At 50.6% G+C, this 13,176-nt stretch overlaps 1 protein-coding gene across 2 annotated transcripts in view; it reads left to right on the top strand.

Annotated features, from left to right (window-relative positions):
* The window catches only part of GCFC2 (GC-rich sequence DNA-binding factor 2), a 945,959-nt gene that overhangs the window by 688,782 nt on the left and 244,001 nt on the right, over positions 1–13,176 (top strand). For both annotated transcript variants that reach the window (XM_069605850.1, XM_069605849.1), the window contains exon 13: positions 5,939–6,045. In XM_069605850.1, the coding sequence (XP_069461951.1) occupies positions 5,939–6,045 (107 nt within the window). The remainder of the gene's footprint in view (positions 1–5,938; positions 6,046–13,176) is intronic.

The following is a 13,176-nucleotide window of genomic DNA, read 5'->3' as shown; positions in this document are numbered from 1 at the left end:
TGAGGGTCACGGCCCCTCGGGTCCTTCCATGCTTGTTGTCCTTGGCCAAGGCGGGGCTGGTGCATGCCTCCATCAAAGTGCATCTGGCGGCTATTTCCCGCCATGCCAGGTCTCTGGGACAGTGTTCTCTTTGGTCACACCGTCTAGTCAAGGAGTTCCTCAAAGGACTGTTTCGATTATTCCCACAGGTGAACGCCCTCTTCGAGCCTATGCATCAAGCTCATCTCAAGTTCCTTTTTCGTGGCAGACAGCTTGTCTTGTGGCCATCACCTCCGCCAAGAGGGTAGGTGAGATCCAGGCCTTGTGCTGCAAGTGGCCGTATCTGACTTTCCACGAGATGAGGGTGGTGCTGCAGACGCACCCCTCCTTTATGCCAAATGTCCCGTTGGAATTTCACCTCAACTAATCTAACGCTGGATGTGGCGCGTGCTCTGAAGTTCTATGTGGCTTGCGCAAAGAGTTTCGAGATGACGTCACAACTTTTCATGAACTTTGGTTCTGTGAACCATTGATAACCTTTGTCCAAGGCTTCCATTTCCAGGTGGCTCTCAGGCTGTATCACACACGTGTCGCCGGTTGGCAAACCGACCGCTGCCTTCTGTCCGAGAGCCCATTCCACCAGAGCGATTGCTGTGACAACGGCGTTCCTGTCTGGTGTCCCCCTGCCCGACATCTGGAGGGCTGCTACGTGGAGGTCCAAGCAGACCTTCACAAGATTCTACTGCGTCGACGGGGATTCCAGAGAGGATCCAGGATTGGCCAAGCAGTGCTACGAAACCTGTTGTTCTTTGAAGGTGAGCCTTTTCGGAGGCAAGAATAATTGCTTTTGTTGAGCCTTGCCACCTCCCGTGGTTGTATGTACTGCTATGTATTCTTTATTCATGGGCATGTGAATCCATGCCATACCCCATGCTGGAGAAGAAACAAGTTACTTGCCTGTAACTGTTGTTGTCTAGCATGGGCCTGGCATGGATTCACATGCGAACCCTCGCTCCTGCCCCTCTGCAGCTGTTCTTGGTCATACTGCCACTTTACGTGCTACCAAATCTGAAGATGGCTGCCAGAGGAGGGGCTTAGAGAGAGGACAGTCATTGGCTGGGGGCAGTATGACCAGAGCTCACTGATTGGTTTATAGAAGAAAGACAGTTTGTAAGTGAAAGTGAAACGTTTTTTTCTTTTACCGAGGATTCCCGGCCTGACGATCGGGAATATTCATGAGCATGTGAATGAATCCATGCCAGACCCAAGCTGGAGAACAACAGTTACAGGTAAGTGACTTGTTCCTTACTTCACTCCACTCTTACACCCTGTGAGAAATCTCTCAATATCTGCTTTAGGCTTGGATCCCTGCCACTAGCCTTCCTAACTAAGAAGTGGCATGGGTCACAATTAGAGCTGTGCCGAATGTGTGGCTCTGGATCGGAAAATATGCTGCATTTCTTATTTACTATGTAAAAAAAATGGATTGTTTGAGATGCATGTACTTGCGACGTATTCTGAACAACGCAGGAATTAGTCAAGTAATACCAGCTTTACGATTCCTTAGAGAATGCCGCCTCCCCTATGTGGTTTCCGGCACTGCGCGTTTTATTCATAGGGCATGGCTGTTAGGAGGCAGGACCATCAAGTATGGCCGCGTCAACATGGATATTGGTGAGTAAGAGTCGGTGGCTGCAAGCTTTGCTCTCCCTGACATTTACTGCACTTCCATCCTGGCAGGAACGCAGCCGTACATTGACCCATTATAGATATATGGGGCTTGATGGCGCCACGCATTTGTGCGCTAATGTGAGCGCTTTGTTTGTAATTCTGTGTTTTACGGGGAGCCAGTGTAATTTATTCCTAAAAGAGATGTGAGAACGGCGTGATTGCTTGAAGATGGTGCGCACCGCATTGTTCTGTGTGACTTGGAGGGCTTGTATGTTTGTGGCCGTAGTGCCTGTCAGCAGGCTGTTACAGTAGTCCAGCCTGGAATTTATTAATGCTGTTGACAAAAGAGCACAGTTTTCCGTGGTTATAAAAGGTCGGATTTACTGTATTCGTTTGTTAATGAGTCCACAGCTTGACTGGGTGTTAAACGGGAGGCTACATGGAGAGTTCATCATCCAGGATAACACCCCGTGTTTTCACTTTTCTTAGGACGGTTATAACACTGTCTGCCATCAGGAAGTTGGAGTAGTCTGGTGTGAGCTTATTCCGAGTATTTTTGGTGGAGCCAATCATAAGCTCGGTTTTGTTGTTGTTAAGAGCCAAGGAGTTACAGGCCATCCAGTTCTGTAGATGTTAAGGGTTTCTGCGTCATTCTTGTATTGGCCGCTGAGCTGAATGACAACCTGGGTGTTGCCGGCGTAGTTCGTATATTGGACACCCAGGCTGATCAGGAGATCTAATAGTGGTCGAATATACAAGTTTAAAAAGGAGCGGTGACAGACGAGAGCCCTGTGGAACGCCGCAGGTTTGAGATATGGGAGTGGAGTGGTTGTTGCCAACGCATACCCTTGCCATGCGTGGTCCCAAAAAGGATGCAATCCAATTAGATGCAAGTGTGGAGCAGTTTGCGACCTCTCCGAGCCTTGTCACCAGCACGGTGTGATCAACAAGATCGAAGGCTGCATAGAGGTCTAACAGCATCAACAAAGCAGCTTGGTTTTTATCTGCTATGCCTGCTAGGGTGGATTTAAGGTCAAACATGGCAGTTTCCGTGCCATGACGAGCCCTGTAACCAGATTGGCGATTGCCTAAGATGTTCTGCTTTTCAACATGATCTTGAAGTTGAATATATGCTAGTTTGTCGAGGATCTTCAAAATGAAAGGTACATTTGTGATGGGTCGATAATTGTCTTTGTTAGTAGGATCTAGATTTTCTTTTTTCAGCAATGGAGTTATCCATACTGATTTCAAGACCTCTGGAACCGTGCTCTCATCAAATGACAAGTTGATCATCTTGGTGAGCCGTGGAACGAGAAGATCCGATGATTATTTGAAAATGTTGGTGGGATAATCGTCCCCCGGACAGGATGTGGCTTTGAGGTCTTGAATCCACCTTATATGCAGTGGCTACCTTGCATGAACTCCGTTAGCCTATATTGCCACCTCAACTACATGGGACTGTCTCAGCTGCTGATCATCACCCTTGCACTATCCGTCTAGATGTCTTTTTTTTATAACTTGTTTTCACTCTGCCCAGTGGCAAAGACATTCCTAAGTTTGGCTATTTGCACCTTAGAAAGATCACACACGTTCAAGCAGTTTTCATTTGCTGAGATTGGAATGTTCACTTTTATACAGTAACTTTGTTCTGAGCTGGGAAGACAAAGCGTGTTTGACTTAATCTGTGGCAAGATCAGTTGCTGTGAAGTTTTGGGTTTAGCAACCTGATATTGTCCTGATTTCAGGAACTAGATGGTGCAAGGTGGTGCGAAAGGGATTTGCCACAGATGGCCTCATGAACAAACCAACTCTCGAAGTCATTTAAAGGGTTTTATTTTTAAAATGGAGTAGGGGCTTGCTTAGGACGGTCTCTCTCTCTCTCTCTCTCTCTCTCTCTCTCTCTCTCTCTCTCTCTCTCTCTCTCTCTCTCTCTCTCTCCCTCCCCACTTCCTTCTGCACCCATGTGCTCCTATTCGTGTCGCTTTGCTCTTCCTACCACCTCGCCTCTCTCCCTCACACTTCCTCTTCTATCCCTTGGATTATGTTCTCTCTACTCCCTACCTCCATCCTCCAATCTTACTCTCTACTACTCTAACCTTCCTGCACAACAATTCTACCCTTCCCCTTCACCCACAACCTCTCTCATTCCCTTTCCTTTCACTTCCCAAGTCACCTGATCATTCACCCACTACACTCTTACACGCACTACACTCACACAGCTTGCACGAACACTCAAACCAAAGTACCATTACCTCCCACCAACCAATACCACACATTGCACTCCTTCAGAAATTCTCTTCACTCTTCTTCTAGTGCTTGGTATGTTGGCCTTAATTCTCCTCCCTTGACCGCTCCGAATAATCCACACTTTCCTGTTTCCCATGCCACTTGTTATCCTTCACCTTCCTCTCCATTGGCTCACTGCCTTAACTTGCTCCTTGAGCCAACAGCTGGCTTTCCTTTCCCTAGGGGGAGGCGTTTAGGCGAGCCAAAACACAAAGGGGGTCTTAATCCCCACTACTTTATTGCATGCAGGCCCGCCGGCTCTAATAAATGACAGCTCGCTGCAGTGAGAATCAAGCTCAATGTGCCAGTTTGTGTGAGGGCTTCTGGTGTGTGTAGGACGCCAGTTTGACACTGGGTACGCTGCTCGGCCCCGTCGCATTTAAGAGTATTGGCATGGTGGGTTTTGTTGAGTGATATACTGAGGAGAGCACTCTGCATACTCTCTGATGCTGGGGCCGTTTTCCTCGGATTGAACCATCTTGTGTACTGTATTTGTTTTTCTGGTCTGCTTTGTGGATTGCTTTGATGTGCGGTGGCTCTACATGGTCTCTCTCCCAGGCAGGCAGGCTTCTCGCTGATTCTTTCACTGCTTTGCATGCTGAATATTGAAGTCCTATAGGGCAAGAAGTGTAGTGGTACTCGATGCAGGCAGAGGTAGGACAGGCACACTGGGCTCTCTCAACTCCAACACCCCACCTCTGGTGTAGGACTGGCTCTGGTGAACATTCTGGTAGACCCCACCTTAAGCTGAGAGGAGTCCCCATCCCCTCTTGACACGGTCAGGTCACAGGATCTAGCCTGTCTTATTGTTGTGGATGTAATTTTGCTAGATATACTTAGGTTTGCTTATTTTCCCTCCCTGCCCCTGTGCCCTCTGATTGTACCCAGATTTATAGGTTTCTATTGTATGAGGGCAACAGAACTAGTGGTGATTCAATAGGTTACAAGTCTGACTGCCCGTTTTAAAGGGGGCTTGTTTGTATGATTGTCTTTGTTCTGTTGAATGTGTAATGCCGGGTTTTCGGAATGCTGGCCTATGCTGTCCAATAAACAAAATATCAAAACAAATCTATGTATAGTTCAGGGACATGCATAGACATACATGGGGATAATACTCTGTTTCTAATTAATATTGAAAAGTAGATAAATAAATGTATGCAGCTATGAAATGTTTGTGTGGGTAGAGTTGTTAAATGTTGCGATGGTAGGGTTGTTAATGTTGGAGTTGCAGCCATAAAAGCCCTTTTGGAATGGGAGAATAGACTGTATTTGCACTGGAAGGATGGAAAGGGGATACAAAGAGCTGAGATGTTAAGCCATTGAGGAGCTCTGCCTTCGCACTGAAACATGCAAGTGCACCAGGGGCGTACTGGACGCCCACAAATGTTAAATTATTCCACTGCGCACAGAACATTAGGAACTGCCACAAAAGAAGACATCAAAGCCCATTGCTAGCATGGCAGTGTCACCAGTTCACAAAAGTATATTCTTGTTGCACTTTTCGTTATATTCGACATTTTAATGGGACAGGTTTTCTCAACAAAAGATAATGATATTGCCCTGCCTGGACTCGAACACGTTCTCGCAGAGTAAGCATGTATCTGAGCAACATGCACCCAGTGGAGTGACCTGTCTGTCCTCAAGTAAATGTGACCATATAGATGGCTAGTGTTTACTTTGACGATCGTAGCTTGCCCTAGGTTGTGCTAATGAGTCCTTTTTAATTGCCTTGTCTTTGTCAACTGATGCAGCAACTGTGGCTTGAGAGATGGTAAGGGGAGGTCTGTGACCACACACGGGGAGGCAGCCCTAAATCAACACCAGAGAAGCCCCTGCTGCCTTTGAAGGGACCGGCCTAGTGGGCGAATGCCTGAATGGGTCAGTGCCAATTTGCCCTTGGCGCTGGTGCACCGTTTGTGTTGAACATTAACCACACATCTGTTTAAGTGTGGTCTGTTTCTGTTAATCACTTTTTGCTTTCATTTTGATTTCTATGTTTCAGACTTTGTGGAGCATGTGTGGGATCCACTGTCCTCTTCACAGACCAATAATCTTACAGAACTTTGCAAAACCTTCTTGGTGGACTATGACTCTAATAAAGCAAAACCGGTGAGGCAATTAAAGATATTTTGCTGTAAATATTTTTTTGGTTTTGCTCGTTAAGATACTGTTTGAGTGCATGACTACATTTAAATGTACTAACATTAAGCAACATTTTCATTCAACACAATTAGGGCTTCTAGTGTCGGCTATCAGCGCCCAGGAAATGGCTGGGGCAATTGGGTGACACACTCCATATAAATGATTACCTTGGACTTTAGAGTGGAGGTTATACATGGGCGGATATATGCAGGCAAACCATCAGTAGAACCACCAGTGTCAAACTGGCATACAGCCATACCATTTTTTTTTGGTACTCTATGCAGTCTTTATCGGCAGAAAGGTTCTGTGTTTTTCCTTTTTACGTATGTGGGGCAATTATTTAGACTCTTTCTTTTCACTTGTTTGCTCTCAAATTCCTGTTTTTCATTACATTTGTTTTATTGCAAAATAAAACTTGAAAACAGTGCTTACTCTTACGTCCTGTCCCCTTTCCTCCATACTGCATGGTTTCCCTTACAAGGGATGAGAGACGGAACCCTTTTCACCAAAAAAATACCTCCCCCTTTAAATTTCGAGGCGCGCAGGGGTGCGGCACAGGGAGCATGCGCTGTCCGGTCTCTGCCCTCCGGAGCCACACCTCAGTCCCCTTTTCTGCATCGGCGGGAACGGGCTGAATTCACCAGCGCTCCTGGGTTTGGCTTTGGCCATGTAATTCCACGCGCGGATACTTCTTCTCTTTTTCTTCTTTTTTGTCTTTTTATCATTCAGGTACTCTGTCCTGAGGCGTCACGCTCCTCCCCGGGCGCACGTCGACTTCTACGGGGCTTAACAGGTGTCCATCCTGCAACAGTCTCTTCCTTACCTCAGTCCCCCACGGCCTCTGCCTACGTTGCCTTGGCCCAAACCACAGTTGGCAATCTTGCTCAGCGTGTGACTCGCTGTCCTCAAAAGCGCTGAAGAACAGACTAGCCAAGTGGAGGGAGGTTTTCCAGGGGTTGCCTCCAGAGGACTTCAAGAATTTCGTGAAACATCGAAACAGGCCCAAAGTAGGGCAGATATTCTCCATCGCACCCCGCAAGGGAGACTCCTTCCCAGGGACTCTCCTGTGCGGGAGGGACCGCTCAGGTCCTTATACCAGCACGTGAACCAAGGCTGCTACAGCTACCGGCCTCCGGGCCGAGGGATCCGTGGATCCTCCCGGTGTCAGTGTTGACTTTTACCGGGTCTTCACCAGAGGGGCTCAGCCCTTTGAGCACCATGGCCAAGGGGCTATGCCCTAATACCGGCAGTACATCTGAGGGGGCGCCTAAACGCAGCTCTACTGACCCCCGGGTCGAGGGTGTCACACCTACCGGTCCTAGGCACGTGGCAGGCAGACCGACAAAATGGCCACCGCGCCAGAAAGGGGCACCTGTCCGACACCATTCCAGGAATTCGGCGAAGATAGAGTGTCAAGGTGGGACTGGCTTCAACCAGGTATGTGGCCTACAGCCTACCCCTCTTATGCGCAGGGCAGCTTTCCTTTGCGTCCGTATGGACGGGGTATGCAGTGGCCTCAGCAGCCTCCCTCTACCTCGTCAGCACCCCCTCCCACCACTTCAGTCAGTGCGGAGGTTTTCTTCGAAAGGTTCCTCGGCCTCATGAAGTCACCTGGGATGGGTGTTATCTTCAAAGACACCATCAAGGGAGTCATTCCCACCATGCTAGCAGCACCACAGACGCCTCAGTTGGCGCCCCGACGCAGCCGCCTCTGCTGGCTCCCCAGCCAACTCCTCAACCTCCGCCGCCTCCTCCGGCCGCGGTCCCTGAACCCCAGCCTCCGGCGCCAACTACTACTCCTCCTCCTCCACAGGATCCCCCAGATCCGCAGGATACAGATGAGGAGGAGGAGGATGAGGATCCGGACACGCCATCCTCAGCCAAGGCCTTCCACAAACGTCTTGCTGGTCTGGCGGAGTATCTGGGTCTACCCCAACCTGAGGTCGAGCAGCCTGCAGAGGGGGTTCTGGCGGAAGTCCTCACACAACGCCTTGTGCCAAATCAGGGATTCCTATGCAGACTGATGTAGTCTCCCTGGCCAAGAAGGGCTGGCTCAAACCCCACTCGCCCCAGCCGGTCAATCGACGCCTGGACGCCAAATACAGGCAGATGGAGGGGGATACACTCCTGCCCTCGGCCCATCCTCAGCACTCCTTGGTGATCGCTGCGGCATCACTGTACTCCAAGCCTCAGTCATCCTCCGCCACCTCCTCTGTGGCGCTGCTAGGCAAGGAGGAGATGATTTTATTCTAACGCATCATTGCATCTTCGTCAGGCCAATGCAGAAGCCATGCTGGCTGCCGCCAACCAAAGATTATGGTGGGAAATTGCAGACTTCCTTCCGGAACTCCCCACCTAGAGCCAATCCCGTTTTTTAAGGTGGGGCTAGCCGAGACTAAGCTGGTGGCGCATGATCTCATGGAATCCACAGTGGCCTAGATTAACACTTCTGGCCGTGCCATCTGCATTGCCACAGACATGAGAAGGACAGTCTTGTTCCGGGCAACACAGTTCCACCCAGACGTCCAGGAACGCTTACTAGATCTTCCGATGGAGGAGGTTCGGTGGGGGGGGGCCTGTTCCACTCCTCCACGGACGAGATGATCTGGACAAAAAGAAAAATGCTCACAAACAGCCAAGTGTTTATCCATCCTTACAAAGACCACACCCAAAGTGTACACCCAATCTCAGCAGCGCTCCGATAGGGGTCGTACGTATGGAGGGTTCTGAGGCTTCCAGGAACGTAGATCCAGGCAGCCGGACTGCTCGCCGTCTCAGAACCGGCGCAAGCAAAAAAAGGGGGTGAGAGGGCAGTAAGGGCTTCTTCCAGTCCCCCGTGCCTGCGACAGCCTCCGAGGGAAAGAAGGCATGACACGCCCCTCCGGGTCCACGTGTCTCCGGCGGGGGGGCAGGCTTGCTCTCCATGCACATTTCTGGCACCAGAATTTCACGGACCCCTGGATCCTTTCCGTAGTATCCACTGGCTACCGCCTTCCTATCCCATCCTCTCCTCCCTCCTCCCATCCACTCCCACAGGTGGGGACAGCAACTCTTTTGGCAGTGATCCGGGCGCTCGTAGAGAGCCAGGCAGTGGAGGAAGTCCCAACCTGCCTGCGAGGCTTTGGTTTTTACTCTTTTACTTTTACTTTTCACCATTCAGAAGAAGAACCAGGCGGGCCTGAGAGTTGTGCTGGACCTTTCCACCCTCAACCGCTGCTTAACCCTGCAAAAGTTAAAGATGGTTACGCCAGCTTTCATAGAGGAGACTTTGGACAGGGGAGACTGGTTGTGCTCCCTGGATCTGAAGTACGCGTACCTACACGTCCCTATTTGGCAGCATCATCGTTCTTTCATTCGTTTCAGGATCATGGGCTATAATTTTCAATACAAGGTCCTCCCTTTTGACCTCAACTCGGCCCCCAGGGTCTTTACCAGACTCATGAATGCGGTGGCGGCCCTCCTCAGAGCGCAGGGCCTCCACATCTACCCATACCTCGACAACTGGCTCGTCGGGGCTACATCTCCTGAAGCGGTTCACCACTCTTCCCATGCCCTTATGAACACTCTGCACGAATCTGGGCTTTTCGCTCAATATCAAGAAGTCCAGCTGCAACCCATGCAGACTGACATTTTTGGGCCTCATCCGGGACACATGCTCCCAGAAGGTCTTTCCTTCGGAGGATAAAATCTAGGCTATCAAGAGGGCCACCACCCACTTCCTCAACAGAGAAGTACCTCGGCATGGTGGTACCAACATCTCCTGGGTCTAATGGCAGCGGTCCTATTGACCGTCCCGCACACGAGACTAAGGATGAGGAGGATTCAGCTGCACTTCGCAGCCTCATGGAACCAGGAGCGGGGCTCTCAATCCGAGATTATCAACTTTCCTCCATCTCTCCGTTCGGACCTAAGTTGGTGGTCCAGAGACTGCAACCTACGGACGGGCAAGCCCTTATGACTTCCCACTCCGCAGGCCACCGTCACCATGGATTCCTCTCTCAAGGGCTGGGGAGCCACCCTGGACGATCTCTATGTCCACGGCACCTGGACTCGACAGGAGCAGGGATACCACATCAGTTGGCTAGAGCTGAACGCCATCTGGCTGGTGCTCGGGGCATTTCTACCACTGCTCAGAGGCAAGGCTGTTCTCATCCAGGCGGACAACTCAACCAGCATGTACTACGTCAACAAACAGGGAGGCACCAGGTCCCCACCTCTGTGCAGACTGGCAATCGGCATGTGGGAATGGGCCGTGGAAAATGACATTTACCTCACGGCAGTCCACCTCCCGGGGGAATCCAGCCTGGAAGCGGACAGGCTCAGCAGGCTGGGAGCAGACAATTACGAGTGGTAGCTAAACAACCTTGTTAATTAGATCTTCAACAGGTGGGGTCACCCCCAGGTGGATCTCTTTGCCACCTGGCACAACAAGAAGTGTCCCCAGTTCGCATCCTGGCAAGGTCAGGGCCCTGGCTCTCTGGGAGACGCATTTCACCTACAGTGGACCGGCATAAAAGCCTACGCTTTTCCGCCCACAACTCTGATTCAGAGTAATTTGCAAAATCAAGCGGTCTCTCCAAATCCTCATCATTCTAATAGCTCTGTGGTGGCTGGCCAGGCCATGGTTTTAGGAGCTGCTCAGTCTCTCGGAAATTCCCCTGATTCACCTCCCGACAGGCCCAGCACATCTTCTGGCTCAGCAGGGGGGGCAGAGTCATCCACCCTACACCAGGGAAACTAGCCCTCACAGCGTGGGATCTGAGCAGGTAATGCTGCAGCATCTCAGCCTCTCACAGGCCAATCTGGAGATCATACAGGGTGCCAGGAGCAAGGCTTCCAGGGACCAGTACAAAAGCAAATGGACCAGATTCTGCCACTGGCCAGACTCCAAGGGAATCGACCCCCTGGCGTGCACCTTGGACTACGTGCTCTCCTTCTCAGCGCACCTCGCTCACTCAGGCATGTAGGTGGACACCTGCGGCACATACCTCGCACCCGTTGGGGCTTACAGGACCTCGGAGGAAGGCATCTTCTCCTCCAATCCTATCGTCAAGAAACACTGCACCTGGTGTGTGACCTTAACATAGTCTTGGGCGCTCTGGCGGGCAAACCGTTTGAGCCAATGGCATCCGTGGAGATCAGGCTGGTCACCATCAAGACGGCCTTACTAGTCTGACTCGACTCGCCTCGGCTCGTAGAGTCAGCGAAATACAGGCTCTAGTCGTCTCGGAACCATATACTACCTTTCACAAGGACGAAGTAGTCCTGCGGACACACCCGGCCTTTCTGCCCAAGGTTCTGTCTGCTTTCCACTGGAACGAGGAAATAGTACTTCCTACGTTTTTTCCCAATCCCAAGGATGAAGCACAGAGAGGGCTGCACTGCCTGGATGTCAGACGTGTTCTGAAATTCTACTTGGACAGGACCAAGGGATTCTGCAAATCAGACGCCCTGTTTGTCACTTTCGGAGGCTCAAGACAGCCTCTAAGGCTTCCATATCTCACTGGATGGTCTCTGCCATCACGGAAGCGTTTGAGAGCCAACATGCATGCTCACACAGTCAAGGCCAAGGCAACGGCCATCGCATTCCAGCGCCATGTCCCTTGGCATGTCATAAGCAGGGCGGCCACTTGGGTCTCTCCCTCGGCTTTCTGCAAGCATTACTGTTTGGATGCTGGCTGTAGATTTTATGCGGCTTTCGGACAGGCGGTTCTCGGGAACCTATTTGGTATTTACCCTGGGGCTACAATCAGTTGTACTCGCCCATGCAGTATGGAGGAAAGGGGACGGGAAGTAAGAGTGATTATAAGTTACTCACCGTAGTGACTAACATATTCTTAGTCCATAGTCCCCTTTCCTCCATACGTCCCACCAACCTCCCCACTAATAATACTGGTGTCATTAGGCAATGTTAGATCTATTGTCGACGCGTCAATGGGGACTGAGCTGTGGCGCCAGAGGGCGGAGTCAGCGCAGCGCATGCTCCCTGGGCTGCACAGCTGCACGCTTCTAAATTTAAAGTAGAAGGTTTTTTCTGGTGAAAGTTTCTTTCTCCCTTCCCTTGGAAGGGACGCCCATGTAGTATTGAGGAAAGGGGATGTAACGCTCACCTGATTCTCGCAGAGGCGCCGGTCTTGACTGGGCGACTACCGTATCTTCAAAGGTGATGTGTAGCACCCGGTTGGCTCTTTGGGCTGGACCTCTGTGCACTGTATGCCTGACGTGTAGAGTAAGATGTCTGCAGATAGAAAATATGGGGTTAATGAACTGGGGTTATTGGGGTGTCCCTATCTCTTTCCTCTTCTCCTCTCCTGTAGACCCCCAAAGGTTAACGCTCTCACCTTAGGTAAGTGAATGCCGAGCTCTCCATCTGCCTCGGGGCAGGGTGCTGTAACCAGTTTCTTCACTGGATAGGTAGCGCAGGCCTCTTGACTTCAGAGGACTGCTGTCCGTCGTTTACTGCACGAACGGTAAGTTTCGAGTCATTCAAATGTCTTTAAAGTCTTTAGTAATGATGTCTCTTGTTTTGCAGGGTTCCGGCGATGGCGGATGACGGGCTGAAGTGAGTTGAAGATGGAGCCCGTGTGATGAATAGAAGCGCCTGGAAGCACGTAAGTAAGCGCTTGTTGCCTGCTTCACTATGCGCTCTAACTGTCTTTTTATTTTGCAGGTACGAGTTCGGAGCGGCTGCAGGGTGCCGGAATACCCACTGGATTAGATGTGGAAAGGAGTCATGGCACGTGAGTATTAAAGTTCCCCAATGTCTTTAAACGCACCTTGTTTTGTCTTTCAGATGCGGGATGCAGCGCCGAAGAGTAGGCAAGCCTTTGCCTTTCAGATGCCGGAATGCTAACCTGTTCTTTCTTGTCTTTATAGGTGTTGCTGAAGACTGGATTCAGGATGGTAAGCCTTTGCCTTTCAGATGCCGGAATGCTAACCTGTTCTTTCTTGTCTTTATAGGTGTTGCTGAAGACTGGATTCAGGATGGTAAGCCTTTTTCCTTAGGCCCAGGACCGGATGCAGAAGACACGATGAGCGTTCTGCTGCAGAGGTTGCAGAATAACGCAAAGCAAGATTCATCCACCGGGTGTAGTTTAA

This window comes from Ambystoma mexicanum, chromosome 4p, assembly GCF_040938575.1.
Source record: "Ambystoma mexicanum isolate Mex_15411 chromosome 4p, UKY_AmexF1_1, whole genome shotgun sequence".
NCBI classification, from domain to species: Eukaryota; Metazoa; Chordata; class Amphibia; order Caudata; family Ambystomatidae; genus Ambystoma; species Ambystoma mexicanum.
Note: the sequence above shows the minus strand (reverse complement) of the source record. Positions and strands in the feature narration are given on the sequence as shown.